The 22371-nt window shown below is 44.2% G+C and overlaps 1 protein-coding gene across 1 annotated transcript in view; it reads left to right on the plus strand.

Moving 5' to 3' along the window:
• The window catches only part of KALRN (kalirin RhoGEF kinase), a 635807-nt gene that overhangs the window by 578068 nt on the left and 35368 nt on the right, over nt 1-22371 (plus strand). The window contains exons 46-51 of the mRNA XM_037734035.1: nt 1036-1221; nt 1600-1771; nt 6559-6797; nt 9102-9355; nt 12909-13032; nt 14183-14242. Of these exons, the coding sequence (XP_037589963.1) occupies nt 1036-1221; nt 1600-1771; nt 6559-6797; nt 9102-9355; nt 12909-13032; nt 14183-14242 (1035 nt within the window). The remainder of the gene's footprint in view (nt 1-1035; nt 1222-1599; nt 1772-6558; nt 6798-9101; nt 9356-12908; nt 13033-14182; nt 14243-22371) is intronic.

Here is a 22371-nt window from a genome sequence, read left to right on the forward strand (position 1 = left end):
TTACAGGGGTAAGCCACTGCGCCCCACCTGGAGTCATTTTTAGAAGAATCACAGGACCTAGAAAAGCATTTACCAGCTTATATAATATGGGGACTTAGCTATAGTACCAACTCTACCTGTTGGCCTATAGCTAGAAACTAAGATTTCAGAATTTTCCCTGTCCTAAAATAATTGAAGAAGAGAGGGGAGTGACTTATTGGAGTATTTGTGGACCTGCCTTCATCACCTCCCTTGTCCACAGGTGAGTTCAACGTTCATGGCCATGAGAATGCCCCAAGTCTTGGACTACTGCAAAGGAGCTAGGCAGGCACAGCTCTCAGAGCTCTGAGGACAGAAAGGCCACTTGTAGCTCCAAGTGTCACCTACTTTCTATTGTCCTTTCAATAAAAACAAGAAGGGCTGGCCAGGTGTGGTGGTTCACGCCTATAGTCCTAGCACTTTGGGAGGCTGAGGCAGGCAGATCATGAGGTCAAGAGATAGAGACCATCCTGGCTAACATGGTGAAACCTGGTCTCTACTAAAAATACAAAAATTATCTGGGCGTGGTGGTGGGCGCCTGTAGTCCCAGCTACTCGAGAGACTGAGGCACGAGAATTGCTTGAACCCAGGAGGCAGAGTTTGCAGTGAGCCAAGATTGTGCCACTGCACTCCAGCCTGCTGACAGAGCGAGACTCTCTCAAAAAAACAAAACCAAACAAAAAAACAACAAACAAAAACAAAAAACAGGAAGGGCCAGGATTATGACTTTCCAACTAATAACATTACTTCCTGCCTTCTGGCGTTTGCCTGGAGCTGTTTCTCAGCGGTCCCATAGCTTGCTTTCCCTTTCCCTCCAGGGCTCTTGTGTGAACAGGAAAGTGGTCAAGGTCTGCCCTTGGATGAGTGGGTGGGTTCTAAGTCAGTCTCTAGAGCCCTGAGAGTTTTGATGTCAGATCTGTTGTCCATATCCCCAGATGAGGAGGTTCTGTGGATCCAGAGGGCAGTGGCCGTCTCCCTGTTTTTCATTCACTTCACCCCAGCCCCTCTCTCCTTCAGGGCACCCTGACTGCTCAAGGGAAGCTGCTGCAACAGGACACGTTCTATGTGATAGACCTGGATGCGGGCATGCAGTCCCGGACCAAAGAGAGGCGCGTGTTCCTCTTTGAGCAGATTGTCATCTTCAGTGAACTGCTCAGGAAGGGATCCCTCACCCCCGGCTACATGTTCAAAAAGAGCATCAAGGTGAGGATCCCAGTGGTGATGAGAAGGGGGCAAGGAAGACCCCGGTTCTTGGGATGTGCTTCCCTAAAACAAGGCACTAGATGACATCCAGAACACTGAAAATCTTTCAGTCTAATAACCTTCGGTCATGGAGGTTGAACGACAGTGATTATCTGTGAGCCAAAGTGACAGGCTGACCCAGTCTCTAGCATGACCTTGTAGTTTCCCTGGGATCATGTCACTCATCCAGAGACAAAAACCTAACTACTGGCCTGCTAGATCGAGAGCAAAATTTGGAAGCACGTCCTGAAATAGAAACTTTGAGGAATGGTAATGTGTTGCTGATTTTTTTTTTTTTAATCTCTTAAATGTAAAAAGGATCAATTTGTTTTCTTCCAGATGAATTATTTGGTCCTGGAGGAGAATGTGGACAATGATCCCTGCAAGTTTGCACTCATGAACAGAGAGACTTCTGAGAAGGTCATTCTGCAAGCCGCCAACGCTGACATCCAGCAGGCCTGGGTGCAGGACATCAATCAAGTCTTAGAAACACAGCGAGACTTTTTGAATGGTGGGTCCTGGGCTTGGTTTCTTGCAGGGCCATTTCAGGGCACTCCACAATCTCTGAGCTTCCTTGGGTCTGGGCTCATGGTCAGTTATGAACCCAGATCACATTTGAAAGGAACTCCATCTTTGTAGTTTTCAGAAACACTTTAGAATTCTTCTGAATCTGAATATACAAGTAGAACACATGGAGTATGAAAAAGAAGCTCCATCTTTCTGATGGAAAAGATTCTCTTTTAGATCACAGGATGTATGTCTTGTGGCCATCACTACCACCTGGTACTAATTTGGGGAAAAGTCTGAGTTAGGCACATCATCTGTGTCTTAGGGGCCTGCTAGAAATGACATGTGTTTTCCCAATTTTCACAGCTTCTGCAGTGTTAACTAGAGATAAATGGGAGTTTGGCCAATCAGTTCTAATCCCTTCTCTGCTCCCAACAGTGTGAGAGCCTAGATAAGCCATGTTGCTAGTCAACCTTACTCCTTTTAAATGAGATGGTTGCTAACTCTAAATTTCTGTAGTACCCCGAAACTTCCTAGAAGAAATTGGTGGTTGCACAGAGCGTGTAGCTCTCTGTGGCCCTTGCAGGAGTTTCCTCATGTGTGGTGTGAATTAGAGTGAAATGGAGTTGCTACTTTGTTTCTTAATTTTTTCCCCTGCTGGGGTTTTCTTCACACTGAGCTTGGCGTGGGAAAGGGGTATGCGGTTTTAAACTAGTGGCTGATCTCTGCTGACTTGGTTAGCTCAGAAGTCTAACCAAGCAGAAATAGAGCTTGAGGTTGAATGCAGAATGTAATTAGTAATGAAGTAAACCTGGAGCCCCAGCAAGCACATATGCCTATATAGACACACAGACACAATACCAGCGTTGGGTATATCACCTCTTCCTCCCTGTCCTGAGATCTGTACTACATGGCCATATGTGCTCACATGAGTGCACACATAGGTACACACACATACATATATGTAGGCCCACCTTCGGGTGTGTCACCTTTTCTTTTTTTTTTTTTTTTTTTTGGGAAGGAGTTTCACTCGTTACCCAGGCTGGAGTGCAGTGGTACAATTTCAGCTCACCACAACCTCCGCCTCCCAGGTTCAAGTGATTCTTGTGCCTCAGCCTCCGGAGTAGCTGGAACTACAGGCACAACCCATCATGCTCAGCGAATTTTTNCTGGGATTACAGGCACGCGCCACCATGCCCAGCTAATGTTTTTTGTATTTTTAGTAGAGACGGGGTTTCACCGTGTTGACCAGGATGGTCTCGATCTCTTGACCTAGTGATCCACCCGCCTCGGCCTCCCAAAGTGCTGGGATTACAGGCTTGAGCCACCACGCCCGGCCTGTGTCACCTTTTCATAGCAGTACTAGGATCCTTTAGATGATCCAAATACAGCATTTTCTGGGTGTCTAGAATGGAACTGAATGCTGAAGAGAAAGATAACAGGTGACATATGAGTTGAGGACCTTGGGCAAGTCATGACATTTCTTTGGCCCTTGTGGCTGGTTTTATTAAAAAGAGAGCTCAGGTAGAACTACTCTGCCCATGATGGCATGCACCATGATGGGCCAGTCTTCCTGGAAGCAGGAAACATGACGTCCTCCCTACAATATCAGTTTCACTATATGATAAGGGATTTAGCACAGTGTTTTAAAGATAAATAGAAGGAGATCATGTAGCAGGATGCCATGACTTTTTAAGATAGAACATGAGACTTCAAAGCAATTTTGCACTTACAGGAAGTATTTTGGGACCAAGCCCCTGGCCCTCAAATGCAAAAACTTTTGGTAAAAAACAACTAGACTAAGTGATGTCTAGGATTCATTTTACTCTAAAACATCTAAACTTAAATGTCAGCTGAGCCCTGAGGGATGGTAATGAAAGTTGTATATGGCTTATGATTTCTGAATATACAATTTTGAATGAACACTTTTGTTGATAAAATAATTTTATGCATAAATGTGTGCATATATAAAGTATACCCATTTAAATTGCATTCTGTTAGGAGTTTCTGATAGATTCTAAGCTGAAATGAGGAATTTTAAAATTCGTCAATTTGGGACAAAAGAAAAAGTACAAAAAATAAAAAATGAAGTAAAAAAATAAAATAAGTTGAAACAAGAAGTTATTGACATAACAATAATGGCTCCCATGTATTGAATCCTCATTCTGTGTCAGGCTAAGCATTTGACATGGTTTTTCACATTTAATCCTCATGTCAACATGGAGAGGTAAGTACTATCATCCTACTTTTTTCAGAGGAGGAAAAGGAGACTCAGAACTTGTCCAGGGTCACAGAAACAGTAAGTGATAGAAAGAGGAATTGAATCTAGGGCTATAGGATTTCAAATTAAGGTTTTGAACCACAAAACTGCAGTATACATGCTAGTGTTAGGGCACTCATTTATTTAACTATGAGATCCCTAGCAACCAAAGTGAAGAAAGAAACAGGATGAGACATAAGACACTGTATAGATCAGCCAAAAACAAACCCTGTAGGGATGCACCGTTTTCTTGATTCTGGGACTAAGCTATGCAAATTGAGGCTGGTGAAAGAATACAGGCTGTCTATTTAGCTTATTTAAGAAGGCATACTTTTTTCAAATGTTTTAGCACAGTCATTGTAAATAACCAGGTAATATCACAATTCCATGTGATGGGAATTGATCCATAAAATCTGTTTGATAAGGCCTACTTTATAACTCTGCTTTGTATTTAGAACTTGGAACTGTATTTCTTTAGGCATAGTCAATGATTCAGAACTTTACGTAGTTCCAAGAGACTTTCTCCTAATTACAGTGAATCACAGAGATACGGTCATCCCCTGGTATCCACAGGGAATTGGTTCCAAGGCCTCCCGAGGATACCAGAGTCTGTGGATGCTCAAGTCCCTCGAGGAAAATGGCATTGTGTTTGCATATGATGATTTATGTACATGTACATCCTATATAATTTAAATCATCCCTAGATTGTTTATAATACCTAATGTAATGTAAATGCTGTGTAAATAGTTGTTATACTGATAACAGTTTATGGACTAACAGACTACAACCATCCCTTCTCCCCCCATATATTTTATTTATTTATTTATTTATTTATTTATTTATTTTTGAGACAGAGTCTCACTCTGTCACCAAGGTTAGAGTGCAGTGGCATGATCTCAGTTCACTGCAAACCTCCAGTTCCCAGGTTCAAAAGAGTCTCGTGCCTCAGCCTCCCGAGAAGCTAGGATTACAGGTGTATGCCACCATGCCTGGCTAATTTTTGTATTTTTAGCAGGGATGAGGTTTTACCATATTAGCCATGGCTGGTCTTGAACTCCTGGCCTTGAGTGATCTGCCCACCTTGCCCTTCCAAAGTGCTGGGATTATAGGCATGAGCCACTGTCCCTGGCCCTTCTCATAAATTTTCAATCCAGAGTTGGTTGAATGCATGGTTGTGGAGCCCACAGATACAGTGGGCCCACTGTATTACTAAATTAGATTATCATCTCCTAAATACTTAATGCCCACAAAATGCTCCCCAGTGAGAGAGGCGGTACTCTGGCAGGCCTGTTACTACTTTAACACATGCAAGAGACAAGGACGTGATGATGGACCAGAGCCCGGCTTCTACTTACAGAGATGTATGCAGGCATCTCAGAGACAACCTTTCCTTCTGAGACCTCAGATAGAAAGGAAGTGTGACCCTATATTAAGTCCTATTGAGGTATGTACCTATCACAGTAGAAATATTCTTATAATTGAGAAGTTCTCTGGGCCCCAACTGTTAACCCACTTAAATAGTTTTTACAGTGCAAACTGATAAAAATGACATAATTGGGCCAACCCTTGAAGTCATTCTTAAAGAATTGGACCTGTATGCCATTTGCCTGGCTCTACCTCTTTAGTTCTCAGACCTTGCAACCTTGTTACCTTAAACTCAATAAAACAAAGCTCTAGTCTTCCTCTTCACAACAGCTTGTTCTCTTGTCTTCTGAGTTCTATTAACTACCATCCTCTGAGTCTCCAAACCTGAGCCATCCTCGATCCTTGCATTGCTTTTCCTACCTAGGCTGTCACAGTCTCATCTCTCCCAACCTCACCATGCCCTCATCCATTCCACATCCCCCTGGTCCCACTCTCCTAGCCCTTCTGCCTCTCGCTGTTACCATTCCACAGCTTCTGAAGTCGACAAGAAGCCTTCTGTCTCATCCTCTCCAGTCCCTCCTCCTAACGACTACAAGGTCAGTGTTCCTCAAATGTGGCTCTGATGATAGAATCTGAATTTAAAACTTTAAAGTTCATTCAATCCAGTTACTTTTCATGACCTTCAGAATTTGGTCATGAAATTCGGTCAGACTCACTGGCCCCACTTTCTAGACTTTTCACACCATGGCACTTCCCACTTCCTAGACCCTTCTTCTTTCCCCTCAGGGAGACCCAAGGCCCTAGGCACTCTGACTACTTCCTGTTCCCCTCACCAACACATCACACTTGCTTCCTTCCTGCAGCCCAAGCGCCAGAGTCTGGCCACAGCTGTCTTCCAAAGCCCTTTTGTTACCACCACCAGCATGCACATGTTACAGAGCCTTCTCTCTCTTTGCGCTACACTTAGTACCTCACATATGGCACCATTTTTAAAAAATTTTTATTATTCAGGTAGATGTCTTAGTTCTCACATTGCCTTAAAAACAAGGGTAGTGTTTTTCTCACTTATCCACACGACACCTAACACAAAGCCTTGGACCTAAGAGGCCTCCAAATCCTTGTGGGATTCCCAAAGCTTAGAGTAACCACCTGCTGTTATCCCACAGCACTGCAGTCGCCCATTGAGTATCAGCGGAAAGAAAGGAGCACAGCCGTGATGAGGTCTCAACCTGCCAGGCTTCCCCAAGCCAGCCCCAGGCCCTACTCCTCTGCTCCTGTGGTCTCAGAGAAGCCCCCAAAGGGCTCCAGCTATAACCCACCTCTGCCACCCCTGAAGATACCTACCTCCAATGGCAGTCCAGGGTTTGAATACCACCAGCCTGGGGACAAGTTTGAAGCCAGCAAGGTAAGTGACAACTCATTACTCCCATCCTTGCCACTATGAGGGCACAGCCCCAGGAGTTACTTTAGGAAGAGACAGAGTCTCAGTCTGTCACCCAGGCTGGAGTGCAGTGGCACAATCTCAGCTCACTGCAACCTCTGCCTTCCAGGTTCAATCAAATTCTTCTGCCTCAGCCTCCCAAGTAGCTTGAACTACAGGCACCACACCATGCCTGGCTAATTTTTATATTTTTTAGTAGAGTTGGGTTTTACCATGTTGGCCAGGCTGATCACAAATTCCTGACCTCAAGTGATATTCCCATATCAGCCTCCCAAAGTGCTGGGATTACAGGCCTGAGCCACCTCACCCGGCCAGGAAGTAGCATCTTTTAATGCTTGCTGATTCTTTTAGCAGGAACAGCCCACTAAGTACAGTCTAGTCTCAGTTATGTTTTTCTTTCCCTGTAAATTGGGTGAGTTATACCAGTTCCCTCTGGCAATCATAAAAATGGATGATTTTTGCTAAATAGAATAGTTGTGGTGTGGATCATCTTCATCTAAAAGTCACAGTTGTGGTGCTTGACATCTTAAAAAGAGATCACCCTTTCTCATGATGATCTATGTTGAGCGCCTACTGAGAGAAGTTCACAGCTCTTCACCATCCACTGGCTGATGTGGAAGGGAAGTCAATCATCAGTGTGTGAATGGCAGAAGTCCTGCTTAGATTAAATGTTTTTCATAGATAATCCACAATTCAAACATCGTCATAAGGAGAGTCAAAGACTCAACCATACACCTAGTCTACACAGCTATTCTGCCCCTGCAAGATAGGTAGAACAGAAGAGAAATGGGAAAAATGCTAGATTAGGAATCAGGCAAACCTGGCTTCTATTCCCAATTCTGCCTCACTTTCTTTAGAACCTTAGCAAGTTAGTTAATCTCATTAGGCCTCAGTGGCTCTATGAATAGAAACACATTTTTTATCTACATGTTCCAATTTCAGTTTTATATCTCTCCAAAATTATTAGTTTTTTATATTGGTTATATTAAAAAATTATTGATGTCCAAGTTCAATCCTGTATTAGAGGAACTATACCACTTGTTTCATCACATCACCTGGAAATGATTTTCCACCTTACAAAACAACCCTGCCTTTTTGAGTAAGTTGAAATCCCTTTGGCATTTTGTTGAACATATCAGGCCAGATATGGTGGCTCACACCTGTAATCCCAGCACTTTGGGAGGCCAAGGCAGGAGGATGGCTTGAGCTCATGAGCTCAAGAGTTCAAGACCAGCCTGGGCAACGTGGCGAGAACTCGTCTCTAATAAAACCATTTCGAAAAAATTAGCCAGACGTGGTAGCACACACCTGTTGTCCCAGCTACTGAGGCAGGAGAATCACTTGAGCCTGGTAAGTCGAGGCTACAGTGAGCTATGACTCTGCCATTACACTTCAGCAGTGACGTAGCAAGACCCTGTCTCAAAAAAAAAGTATATACTGAAGAATTTGTATGTATATACATACAGGATATATATGTATATACTATATTTAAGAATATGTATGTACTATATGTAAGAATGTGTATGTATATACATACAGAATATGTATGTATATACTGAAGAATTTCTGGCTCTGACCATGCTCTATGAAGCAGCCAGGCCTCCTTGGGAGTTACAAGTCTGCCTAGAAGCAGCTGCCCTGATGCAGACTCACATGAAAAGATCATAGGCATCATCTCTTGTATTAACGAGTAGGGGAAGGTACTTGGTGCCTGCAGGAAGTTGGATGCAGGTAGGTCCTGGCCTTGCCTTTGAATTGGGCAGAGATACCATTCTTAGTCTTGTCTCAAAGAGGGTCAGAATATTCAGTAAAGCCAACACATTTTCAAAAAGAAAAAAATTTAATATCAAATGATCCATGTTCTTTCCGTTAAAGGATTGTAACCCCTGACATGACCCTTGTCCTGACCTCACTCTGCCCAGGTGCTTACATATCCCTATGCCAGTGCCAGGTTCTTCCTTTCACTTATCAGAGAATGCTGGCTGGAAGGTTGTATGCTAGGAAGGGGCTTCCAGGTCGAAGGTGTGTTTATACCTCTTTCTGTGCTGGAGCATATTCACCCTGGATGATAATATTATTGAAACATTGCTATTAAAAAATACACTTTCAGAGCACATTTATTAATATTATGTCATTACTCAAGAGAGAATGCTGCCTGCTGCTTACCCTGCTAGCGGGAGATTTGGCCTTGAACCACCAGGTAGGGTGCAAAGCGAGCCCATGTGAACTAGCATCCTTGTGTTTGTGTCCTTCACCCTTGTCTCCCAGCAGAACGACCTGGGAGGCTGCAATGGGACCTCGTCCATGGCCGTGATCAAAGATTACTATGCACTGAAGGAGAATGAAATCTGTGTGAGCCAAGGTGAGGTGGTCCAGGTCCTCGCCGTCAACCAGCAGAACATGTGTCTGGTGTACCAGCCTGCCAGCGACCATTCCCCCGCCGCCGAGGGCTGGGTCCCAGGCAGCATCCTGGCGCCCCTCACCAAAGCCACAGCAGCAGAAAGTAGTGACGGGAGCATCAAGTAAGTGCCTCGTTGGCTTCCCCGGGAGAGGAGTATGAGGATTAAAAATATTCAGAAACAAATAAAAAAACACAAAAGTACAAACACACAGTAGGGAATTACTGCTGCTTGTTCTCAACGGTGCCACTGAACCAGTGTTTGAGGGCTGGAACCATACGCAGTATGGGGCATCCAGGCTGGAGTGGTCCAGTTTTTTTGTTGGTGGTGGCAGTGATTTTTATTTCCTTTTGTTTTATAATTTTCTGTTCATTTTTTCCCTCTTTTTCCTCCCACTCATTAAGAAAAGAACCCTACTGAAACCCTAGGTGACAAAAGGTGTGCCTTCTGTTGCCACATTTGACCCACCACAGGACTCACTGGACTGGACTTTATTTATATTGTATTAAGTAACTGATATATATATATTTTTTTGATTGACACCAAAATATTACCTTGGCACAAATGCCAGACCTGTAAAGGTCAGAGGTCCGCTGCTCCTCCCAGGAGGGAGGGAACTTTTTGGTTGTCTGTGGCAATTCTTCTGTACAGATTGTAACTTTTTAAAAATTCCCCCCACCCCATCACTTGAATACATGTTCATAGTAATTTGTAAGATATTTCTTTTCCTTATTTTGGTTGCAAAGACCCTTCCGAACACATTCCTGTATAAAGTATTTTGCACTATTTAAAGAAACCCATATGGATGAAGTCAGGTCGTGCAATATGATGGCGTCACGATGCTCATCGTTGTACCTGTAATGTAACTGATCAGTTTAAATGTACTATTTTAAATATGTAAAATAAATTCTCACCATGAGCATGTTTTAACGAAGTTAAAGACTAAGTTGACCCTTTTTCCCCCATTTCAGTAATCTTGGACTTTCAAATGTGCAAACGGTTCTTCTTTTCCTCCTCTTCTTTTTTTTTTTTTTTTTTTTTTTTTTTTTTTTTTTTTTTTTAGGACTTGGGTGAATGCATTGGCATTTTGTTTCTACACAATAAGTGCCTTTGTCGCTAAGGATCTGACCCTGCTTTTTCCTCCTAAACAGCCCCTGTTGGTTTTCCCTAACCTCTGAGATGAGGGAAGGTACAGATTCGATGCTCTCCAACTGGTTCCCAGCAACTGGGCAGCCCTGAGGTGCTGACATCCATTAATGACCAGAGTAGAAGGCAGTGTTTGGCTGGCATTCTCTTCTGCTTTCCATGCTGCATGGTCATCCATGGAAGGGGTGCAGGGGGCTCCCACAAGCTGCCTGAGCAGTGACACCGGCAGAACTGCACTGCGCTGGGCCTCTCTCTAGGTCAGGAGATAGCAGCTACTGACATCCCCCTGGCCTCACTAGGTAACTTCAGGGCCAACCAAAGATTCATAGTGGCCCCTAAGGCACAATAGCCTCCATGCATTTTATCCTAAGTACACGTTTTGGGTGCCTTTTAGGAAGCCTTGGGATAAAGGCCCTCAAAGCACTGAAGTTTTTATTAATCAGGGACTTGCAGAGCTAATACTTAATGATGTATCATCTAAATATCCATGCACTAAACACCTCTTCCTCCCTACCTTTGGTTCTGCTGGCCACTTATTCATACCTTCCATGGGAGGGAAGATAAAATGATGTCAGGCCGGGCAAAAGAGAGCAGACTGAAATACAAATGGGTCATTTTGGTTTCTTGTCAACAGCTCTTGCACAAAGGTTGGGGGTGTGTGTGGAGGGGAGCAATGGGCTGAAAGAAACTGTCAGTATTTACCAGTGGAAGACACTCAGCACACCCTCCCCAAGGCCTGCTATAACCACAGGGGTCAGAGTTGGTTGTGGTGCCTACAGGATAAACGTCACTGAAACGTTGTGTCCACATCAGTCCCCGGGCTTGCAACCAAAAGATGAAAGCTCCCCAAACCCTGATGACGAGTTCTTCTCGGAAGAAGAATATGAAACCGAGCCTGCCCTGCCACTTATGCTACTTTGAATCTTTCTTCTGAACATGAAATGTTATTGTTAATATTTCTAGTTTTTCACCAAGCATATTAAATAACCCAGAGAGTTTAATAAATGTAGAAACACACCCCTACATGCACACACACATACACAGGGCTGCCTGCCCTGGGAGTCCTTTCAGCAGGGATCTCCCTGACTCGAGTTATTCTCAGAAGGAGCCAAGGACATGGATTTGGGAGTAAAGTCTGAAGTTAATAGGCTGATGCCATCTAAGATTAGCTTCTATGGCTGATTCTCACTCAGATACAGTGGTTGGAGCAAGATGCTGGTAGTCAGGGACAGTAGAGAGCCTGCTAGTTAGGAGGTTCAAGAGAAGTCTGGGCTTTTGAAGGAGTCCACTTTCCCAAAAGATTCAAAAATATTACTGTGACTGTTTTTTCCTTCTCAGAAGGGTGAACCTTTGTGTTAGGGAATAAATATTTTTGGGACACCTTCCTCAAAATACCCTTAAAATCCTGATGTATGTGGAATGTTGTGGAGATACTCTGTATTTTGCAGCAGATTCCTTCTTCCTAAATCTCCTCTGCCTCTCTCCCATAATGGAGGCTCATCTCATGCAGCCCTGTCTGCATAGGCCCACCTTTGACAAGGAGATACTGAAGGGAAGCCACCACTTATTCCAGACAACGATTAGAACTTCATTCAAGCTTTGTGACCTCACCTGAAACTGATGATGCCTGCTCAGGGTCACTGACGCTGCTTGTGACTTGGCTTTTGGAACCTCTGTCTTCGAGATCTGATATTTACGGAATGTAAGGGCTCTGCTCTGAGCTTGTCTTCATAGGTCTGTGAAGAAGTAGCTCCCAGGACCCTTTATGGGAAGAAAAATGTTAGGATGAAAGGCCTATTGAAAAGCCATTGCTGCTCTCACCTCCTGGGAGTACACATTAGGTCTTGTCCTAACAGGGAAGCTCTAGGACCTCTAGAGGCTGACAGAGCCAAATACTCACAAAAACTGAGTGATATGGAAAATATAGACTGAAAAATTCTTTGCCCTAAAATATCCAGATAAATGAGTGGTGCTTAACTGTTTATTAAGCAAGTGCCTTAGAAAATCCTGTCTGATCAACATTGTTTGGGAGTGGCCCTGCCCAAATACAAATCAGGAGGTGGAACTCTCAGCATCATCCTTTTGGGTCTTTGTGTCTGGTCCTGGGAAAGTGGCAGTAGCATATGCATTCTAGAATATATTTCCTTTGTCTTTCCTGTTCTACCCCTCACCCCATTTCCTCACTCATCCACCATGCCCTTTGCAAGAGGAATTCCTCAGTCCTGTGAGGCGTCATGGGTATGGTATACAAACTCCCTTATTAGAGTTTAGTAACCTAGCATTCATATTTTCTTCAAATGCTGCAGTCAGCCTTGCACATCTACCAGGAGAGGTCAGAGTTCATCCTCGCTCACTTCCAGTTGGAGGCGAGGTCAGCTGCCAGCCACCATGGATGTGCAGGTTTGAGGCCTCTGAAGCCTGGGCTTGATTGCGCATCTTACCTGCTGACTCACCCAAGGGTGGTGAGCCCACCCACCACCTCACTGTCCCTGACCTACCATTTTGATTGGTGCATTTTTTGGTACAACAGGAAGTCATGTTCATGGCATACTCTACGAATGAGAAAGCGGGCGGAAGTGGAGAACACGGGTAAAAATGAAGCCACAGGGCCTCGTAAACCCAAGGATATTCTGGGCAACAAAGTCTCTGTTAAAGTGAGTAAGGTATTCCGGAGCTGCGTCCCCACCTGTCATCTACTCCCACCCTGTAGCATTCTCACAAGGCAATTTGGGTGGATGGGACATTTTTTTTTCCCAGTATGGGGACCAGAGGGGGAGTAGTTTAGCAGGATTTTGCATGCAAGATCAATTTATTTTTTATCTTTTATTTCTCCTGGCAACTTCGATTCAAGTAAGTACCTTTTTTTTTTTCTTTTATACCTTTCTCTTTATACTGTGCAGATGTTTTAGAGCAAAATTATCTGCAGCATTCTCAAAAATGTGAGATGCTTTATTCATATTAAATTTCTCAAAGCTACCATTTGGTACCCTAGGTTTGAGAATACACACAGGTTAGAGCGATTAGAGATGCCTTCCAAACCCCCAACCCTGTGAAGGCTGAGGTTTGGAATTTAAGGGCCACTGTGTCCTTAGTAAAGTTTCATTTCTTTTCCCCAGAGTTCAGACAACATCAACTTCAGGCCATTTTACTTGCCTTTCCCTATGTATGGACACAGTAGGGGCCACACTGGTGAGGCCCAAATTATTTCGTTATAATGATCCATCTACTACTTTGAACTCATGAATTCTAAGCTTGGCAGACTCTTATTTACCCCCATCTTGAAACAATTTCATCTGCTTTCTTTAAATTGGATCCTCTGGAACGCTCTGCCTCTGGACAATGGAAATTAGACACTGATTATTATAGCACGAATTGTGCTGTAATGTGTGATCATCTGCCTGATCATCTACTTTGTTTCCCTTCCTTAGCAAAGTAAGAACAACTAAAACCCAGTCTAACATCCTTCTTGGGGAAAAGAAATTGTATGCTCTCCTTCACTCTCATCTGGGAAGTCCAACCCCACAGAGGACAACAGTTTAAATTTGACAGCACTCATTCTCCATTATGCTTCCATTGCTGTTTCCCATGAGTTAGCAGTTGTACACAACCCCGGCCTCCTCTCCCTGAAAAGAGCATGCTGCTGCCCCTGGTGATTCTCACCCCCACTTTAAAAACACCTGGTTTATTCTCTGCCCAATAACCCACTGCCCATGCTTCTCTGAAGTTCTCCTCTTTCTCTAGCAAAAGCTACTTGTGATCTAACTGTGTTCTCTTTCTTCCCCCTTCCTCATGCTGCCAATCAAGGAGACGAACAGTTCCGAGGAATCAGAGTGTGATGATCTTGACCCTAATACTAGCATGGAGGTAGAAGCAGCTATTGTTGTCCTATTTCCTACAGTGATTGCCTTTTTTGATATGTCTATAACAGTGACCTTGCTAAAATGACCAGCCATTCAGTGATAAATGGTAATGTTATGCGGGAGGGTCTCTGGGTATCCCATCCCAGCTAAAAAAGAAACAAACAAAAACGTAATTCTTGAATGCTTGTTAAGTATTTTCCTCTTTGGCAGGTTTGGCTTTATATAGAAAATATCCAATTTCATTATTTGAAACTTAGAACACTTTTTTTTTCATGGAAAACAGCACTATCAGAATGTGTGAGTCCCAGCTAAGTGACAAGAACTCATTTTGTGTTTTCCCCTTCTTTTGTTTTCCCCTTCTCCCCTTCTTCTTCGTTCCCCCTTTATTCTCTTCATCTACTCGGTTCTATGCCCCCGTTAATGTTCCAAAATAACCGGTGAATTATGGCACCTGGTTGCTATGTAGAGCTGATTTATAGCAAATGAGGTGTGATTGTAGCAACTCCAGAGCACACTTCAGCGCAGTGCTGGGCCTGTGAGCAGTGGCTGTGCCCACGTGTGAAGGGAAAGAAGCCCTGGGGAGGGCCCGTCTCCTGGAGCCATGGCAGAGGCCTCTCCAGAGACGGTGAGATGGAAACACTGCCCAGGGGACTTTTCTCATGCTCCAGGTTTACAGGGATGTGGGAGTGAACCAATGCCTGTATCAATAAGAATATCCATTCCGCTTCCAATTCCTAGTCTGTTGGGTTACAGAAACATGGCTCTTACGTGGTTTGCCACTGAGTGACAACCATGATAAATTTACAAACCCTAGGCAATGAGGGCAAACATGGAGCTGACTTTCCTTGCCACTTTATCATTCAGAGTAAATTGTGATGTTTTTCTCCAAATCTATGCCTCCATTCCCGGTAATGGGTATAAGTTTAGAGATTTAAGTACAAAATAGACAACATTTCTTAGAAAAATTTTTTCTTTGTATAGTCCCAAACGTTTCACTTAATTAAATGGACTTTTATTCTTATTCGAATTTGACCTAATCCCAAAGAAGTCCAGCACCATGTTATTTCAGCCACCACAAAACCCAAGAGAGACCATGAGACCTAAAAACTGGTAAGTCAGCTGCAGAAGGAGCCAACTGAGTTGAATCAGGCCCAAGGCAAACAGTTGACAGTGGGAGTTCTCCCAGGATAGAATAGTACCCTGTCAATGTGAGTATTGTCACAGAGATCAATCTGGTAGGTGTGGCTCAATATATACTCCACTATGGGAGAAAGTGGATATGGCATTTGTAGCCTAAATGTATCTTGGAGAACAAGGAAGCCAGGGGAAGTGTCAGGCTCTGTTTTCCTTGCATTTCATAGGATAGGCATCTGCTTGCCTGGAGCTCACACCTGTCAGCTTGTAGATGCTAGGTGGCACCTGTATCCCCAGACTTAAGTGTTGCCAGCATGTATTATAGATGTCAGCTGCAAGTAGAGGAAGGGCACACAGAGGCAGAGGAAAAACCAGGTATCTGTGTTCCAGGAAACAGTTTAGGCCCTTGTCCAGTTCTCGTGGACTGGGGGAGAAGAGTGGTGTACCCACTCTGTAGGAAGAAATGGCACAGAGAGATGTGGGCCCAGGGGAGCGGCGCACTTAAGAAAATTAACTGGTGTCATTGAATGCTCTATTCTGCACTTAGATTAAAAGCGTGTGTGTGCACGTACACATCTTAACTCTGCTTTGCTAATTGAAAGCACGTTTTAAAGATTCTTATTTGTCTACGGTTTTTAGTCCTTTGCATGGGCTGCGTGGGATGGGTCCTCAGGAGGTGCTAAGGAGTGCATGAACAAAGACATTAGAGTATTCATGCTGAACAGAGGAAAACCAAAAATTGTGTTGATGCATGTCCAAAAAGTTTTCAAATACAGGAGTTGAGCCACAAATTTTCCTTTAGGCCCAAACTTTCAAGTAGCTGGAACCTCAAGGAGGCATGTTGTTGGAAGCTGCAAATGTCCCCAGCACATGTGTATGCAACCCTTATGTATTCCATATATAGCCTTCTAAACTTCAGTGATTCTCTTTTGGGTTTTTCTTTAATGTGGAGCCTCTGTCACCCAGGCTGGAGTGCAGTGGTAGGACTTCAGCTCACTGCAACCTCTGCTTCCCTGGCTCAAGGGATCCTCCTGCCTCAGCCTTCTGAGTAGCTGGGACCTTAGGTGCACACCACCACGCCTGACTAATTTTTGTATTTTGGGTACAGACAAGGTTTCACCATGTTGCCCAGGCTTGACTTGAACTCTGCCGGCCTTGGCCCCCCAGAGTGCTGGGAGCCACTGCACCTGGCCTAAACTTCAGTGATTCTGTGAATGTGTTGCCCACTTCAAATTAATTTTGAGCACATGAGCAAGTCCAGAGGGAGAGCAAGCATCTTGGCACTGCTGGTTTGGCATTTTCAGACACAAATAAATAAGATACAGAAAGTCAACCTGTTCAACATGAGTTGAGAATTTTCTCAAGGCATATGTAAGTAGAATCTTACTGCAATGTACACTGCAGAGGAAGAAAATGGCCAGGAGTGCATACCGAAGAGAGAGGCTACCTTAAAGATCCAAATTGAAATACAGGTGGGCGGGCCACCTCTTGAAGGCCTCTTACTACTAAAGTGATCATTTGGGGCATCATTTCCAGACTCAGCCTGGCCCCCGACCTCACCCTTGTCTTCTGAACTTGATGCTGCAACTGGCATTGTCTCTCTGGGAGTGTGTCCAGTACCCTTAGTGAGCTGAACCCTGTGCTGAGAGCGCCTCCATTCCTGGAACCCCAGCTGACCTAATGGGACCATGCACCCTGTGTGTTCACCCTGTGCTAGATCTCTGGATGCTAAATCCTGCCTCACTGACTGACTCTCCTTAACCTGAGGCCAGCCTGTTGATCCCAGTCCTAGCTGTGTATAGGCTGTTATCTCCTGCCTGCATGGGAATGATGTCACCAAAACATTCCTTACTCTTTCGCAGTGGGTGGACTGAACAGTTCCTTTAAGGGAAGTCTCCTGGGGTCTTTACTTATACACTGGCTGCTTGCTACCTTCAGGCTGGCATTTGTCCTACCACGGTGTTTTGGAGCGATATATAGGCACATCCTTGAAAGCTAAGTAAGAGGAAAATAAAGCACCTTGAATCCTAGGAATCAGATATACAAAGCTTTCCAAGAATACCCAATTATGTAAAGGGAAGTAATTCCGCTCTAATGTTTACAACCTTTTCCTTCCCTGGCTTCTGAATGTTTTCAAGTACAGTCCCCCACTCCAGCAGTACATGCCACACCAGCACCGTTGCAAGACTGGCTCTAGGTCTGTGCCATCCCCTCACGGCCAAGTTTCCTGACGATCTGTGACTGTACCTCATGGAGAAAAGTTCTAAAGATGATGAGTATCATCCATAGTTGGGCTTACATATTTACCTTGCACTGATGGAACTTTGGGGTAGGAGTGAAAGGCGGGCATCATACATGAAAGAAATGTTTCTACATGGAAGAAGAGTCAAACCAAGCTGAAAAGCAAACACGAGGGTGCCTTAGAAACAGGTTAATAGTAATTCATTTTTTTCCAGTACAGGTTAGACTGCCGAGTGCCTTTTGTAGGGCTGAGAACCACGTGCCTGCCCATCAGCTTCTTCAGTCTTGCCTCTGGCCCAGTGTCTGCACTGACACCCCAGGCTGGAGCCAGGCCCAAGTGTTCAGGGTCAGCTTCTGGGCTATACTAGATTTTTCTTAGGACCCAGGTGAGACAGGTTTCCACCTCTGAAAAGTTGTCTGAGGACTGTCAATGCTTGCTCGTGTTTTTGCACCTGCCCCCCAGCCCCAGCACTGCCACCTGCCTGCATACAGGATGGGGTTGAAAGACATGAACGACTTAGGCCTCCATGACTTAGGCCTTCAAGGATAAGGATTCTCAGCCCATTTTTACACCATGCTCAAGTAATGACATGCATTTTAACTAAAGCAAAACAAAACCCAATACCTCTTATAGCAGAGAAAGTCAATTCATCAGAGTACGAAGTTGTCATTTCAAAAAGACTTCACCTCCGCCCCAGCCATTCAACGTGCTGTTGGTCTCACCCACAACACAGACTAAGTGCAGACGTTTTCCTCGGTTATATACCAGCCACCAGAGATTTATCTTAGGGAGTTAAAAACTGTTGGGATCTTCTAGGATAAGGCTCTGAAAGATGAGAGAGAGAAAGCGCTTGGGAAGGTGAAGCTGATTTTGGAGGAAATTTTCCACTGGAGTAAGAATCACACTTTTAGAATCAACGGAACCTTGGAAACATTTAATTAATCTCTTCATTTATTTTGTTGTTGTTGTTGTAGTAAAATATACATAACAAAAATTTACCATGTCAACCATTTTTAAGTGCGATTCAATGGCATTAAGTCTCCTAACAATGTTGTACCACCATCACCACTATCCACATCCAGAATGTTTACATCATCGCAAACAAATTCTTTAGTGAACCCACCAAACGAAAACGCCCTATTCCTCTCCATCCCTGCAGCCCCTTCACCTTTAACAGAGCCGCAGGAACTTGTGCTTTTCTGTTTGCAAACTAGAAGGTGCTCTAGTTTCTGAGGCAGCTTCTGGCTTTCCTGATTACTATTCCCCCACCTACATCATCCTGCGGCAACTTGGAGTGCCCCATCTCCAGGTTGGTTTTAATCTAAAACACAGATCCTAGCAGTTGAGGAGACCTGTCTCTTAGTGCCTGTTTTTCTGCATAAGTGTGTCATTCCATTTTCCAGCTCAATAAAAAGGAATATCATTTCTGCCCATCTTAGCTTTCCAAGGCTGAAGTGCAATTTAAACAAAAATCACACAAAAGCGGTATCACATGAAAAACTGGAACCGGAGTCAAAAACCTGGATTCTAGTTTGGACACCACCAGCTATGTGACTGTGGGCCAGTTAGCCTTTCTAAGCCTCAAGATCCCCTGGAAAGTTGCACAGCTCCAAGTGTACAGGTGTTTATACAGTGATATGTAACCCTTTGAGCACCATGCAAATCTAAGGTGTGCTAGCAAAGGACTTTGATCTCTGGCACTTCTGACTTTGAAAACATTGAGATCACAACAGAAGAAGAAATGGAAGATTCTGTACCTTACCCAGGAATTCACTTTTCAGGGGGTGTGCCAGGAAAGGCCTGGGCAGATTTTCTCCTGAGACTCAACTGAAATGTCCACTCCTGGCTCCAGAAAGTTGGTGCAGCCAGAGCTGGCCCTTTTTCCCTTCCCCAAACCCACAGTTCCCCAGCCACCTTATCTTCAGATCTGAAGAGCCAGCCTGCTCCCTGCACCCCTCTGCCCCCCATCACTACATCAGCTGCTCTGGCCTCTTTATCCCAGAGCTTCAAAAGACAGATTGAAGGAAACTTTTCCACCCCCAGCCAGGTGACTGACCTCCTGGCATCCCCAGTGTATTTCCACTGATGCCTGCTTCTGCATTTTATAAAAAGAATTTTTTCATGAAAAGAACCCTTTGGAGGAAAAGAAAGTGAAGCATCGCATTCCTATCATTTTACTTTTACAAAATATTTTCTTTGTAATATATCTGAATGGTGTGGCTTGAAGACTTCTGCTTGGCTTTGTTCTGACTCTCCATGCAGATTGATTTATATTCCACCACCAAAAGAAGGGAGCTGAGTTTAGCAGCTGCTTCCCTCTCCTAGGAGAATTATAAGATCTTCCACAGCAGATTCACATCTATTATGCTTTTGTTCCTTGCAACTGCCCTGTGAAGTAAGTAGGGTGGAGTTTCTCACCCTCCTAGAGGAAACAGGTTCAGGGAGGTCAAGGTTATACAGCCAATAAAAAGAGCATGTCTTGATGGTGGTGCTTTGAGAGACCATACTTAGCATGTGCTATGGACGAAATCTACTCACTATGGTTCAAGTACGTTCTTAACAAGGGTCAAGCTCAGGCCCTCTTTTCCACATCTGTTTTAGGAGAATTTCTTCAACTTTTCAAATCCCTTGACTATTGGGATAATTGCCTGGCCTCACCCATGCCCTTTCTCAATGACTCAAGAGCCCAGCAGGAGCATCCAAGAAAGGAAGTCCAATTACATGGGTTGGAAACGTCTGAACTGGTTTCTCAGGCCAGCACGATCACTCAGCACACCCTGTCATGCATGTTCTGTGGCACCCACACCCTAGTCTGGGAGCCTAATCCGTTTCATTTATATTGTACACTAATGAGATTCCAAGGTGCCATTGACCCAGAAATTGCTCTAAAAGCCTGCTATTAGAGGAGTAAAGACCATCACCCCCCAAGCCCACCCCCATGCTGTCAAAGATCATCTATAGGCTCACTGAATGTGAGTTCCTAGTCAGTTCAATTTCACACAATTTAATTAACACAAGGAATCGCAGTGAGTATTATGGAGGGCTAACACGCAATGTGAGATTGGTTCCCATGCTTAAGAAGCATAAGAAGGAGGCAGGTATAATTAAATACCCATGTTGCATAGCAGACTTTAAAACTTGCTCTAACAGTCATGGTGAGGGACTGATTAATCCTGCCTGGAGCCCTTATTCATTCTGTGGATATTTATGCACCCACTCAGGCACTGGGCTCACAATAATGGTAGCTACCAGTTAGCAGTCTTTCCTGTGTAACTGGCTCTGTCCTGAGCTCCCAACAACATCATCACATAGGTACTGTTCCATTATAGATGAGAAAACTGGAGTATGGTGAGGTTAAGTGACTTTCCCAAGGCTATGTACTCTTAGGTAGCCTGTGTCCCAGGGAGCTTATGAGTGTGGTCATTGATTCACTGGGTGGCAGTGTGTGGGTTGGATGAACTAATAGGATGTAGGCAGTTTTAGAGAAGGGAGAGGGTAAGGAGAGAGCATGAACAAAAGCCCTGAGGTGGGGGGTGCCTAGCACATGCTGAGCAGGTATATGGTCTGGGTACCTGGGGTTAGCTATGTAGGAAGAGCTGTAGGGACAAAGCCTGGCAGATGGATTGAGACCAGACAGACAACAAAGGGCTAGAAGGACCTGCTAGGAAGCCAGGACCTGATCCATGGACTGCAAGGAGCAGCAGTAGGTTTTAAGCAGAGTCTATATGATTCATCCTGTGCTTTAGGAAGGTAACCAGCACCTATGCAAACACTGGCGGGACTTTTTTTTTTTTTTTTTTTTTTTTTTGGAGATAGGGTCTTGCTCTGTCACCCAGGCTGGAGTACAGTGGCATGATCTCAGATCACTGCAGCCTTAACCTCCCAAGCGACCCTCCCACCCTCAGCATCCTGAGTAGCTGGGACTACAGGCATGTGACACCATGCCCAGATTTAAATATTTAAATATATTTAAAATTTTAGTGGTGGGTTATCCCTATGTTGTCCAGGCTGGTCTCAAACTCCTGGCCTCCAGTGATCCTCCTGCCTCAGCCTCCCAAAGTGCCAGGATTACAGGCATGAGCCATGGCACCGGGTCCTCAGAACAAATTGTAATCTGTTATGTAGCTCCAAAGACTCGGGGAGTTTAGGAGATTGGGGAAAATTATCAGGGCCAAATAATTAAGGGATGAGACTCCAAAACACTCATACATAAAGACATTATCTAAAGTCAAGATCATGGCTATAGGGTGGAAACGTGGTTTAAAAAGGAGAAGCTGTAACTCCACCACTGCATCCTCCTCGGCCCCCCACCTCCAGTTCCTAACTCCTGGAGACCAATGCACACACAGCAATGCACCCCCCATTTTGGTTCTTTGCAACCAACTATCTTGTGAGACAGGTGATAGACGCTTTCATTATTCTGTTAAAATTTTCATCCTTTTTATTTTTGAGGGCACACTAAATGTTCTCTAACCAAAATATTGAGGGGGCAAAGTGGAGATATTTGGGCTAGAAATATCCATAAAACCATCAATGTACTTGACATGTGGACACATATAGAGACCTGTACCTCCAAATTAATGATTATACATTTATTGGAAAAACATATGGAACTTTTTACAAAAAAATGACCATGTGTGCTACTTATAAAGCAAAACTCAACAAAAACCAAGCAATCAGTATTATGCAGACCAAATTCTCCAAGCACGATGCAATTAAGTTAGAAATCAACAACAAAAAGATCATTTAAAAAAAAT

The sequence above is a fragment of the Cebus imitator genome, unplaced genomic scaffold (genome assembly GCF_001604975.1).
Source record: "Cebus imitator isolate Cc_AM_T3 unplaced genomic scaffold, Cebus_imitator-1.0 Scaffold568, whole genome shotgun sequence".
Classification (NCBI taxonomy): Eukaryota; Metazoa; Chordata; class Mammalia; order Primates; family Cebidae; genus Cebus; species Cebus imitator.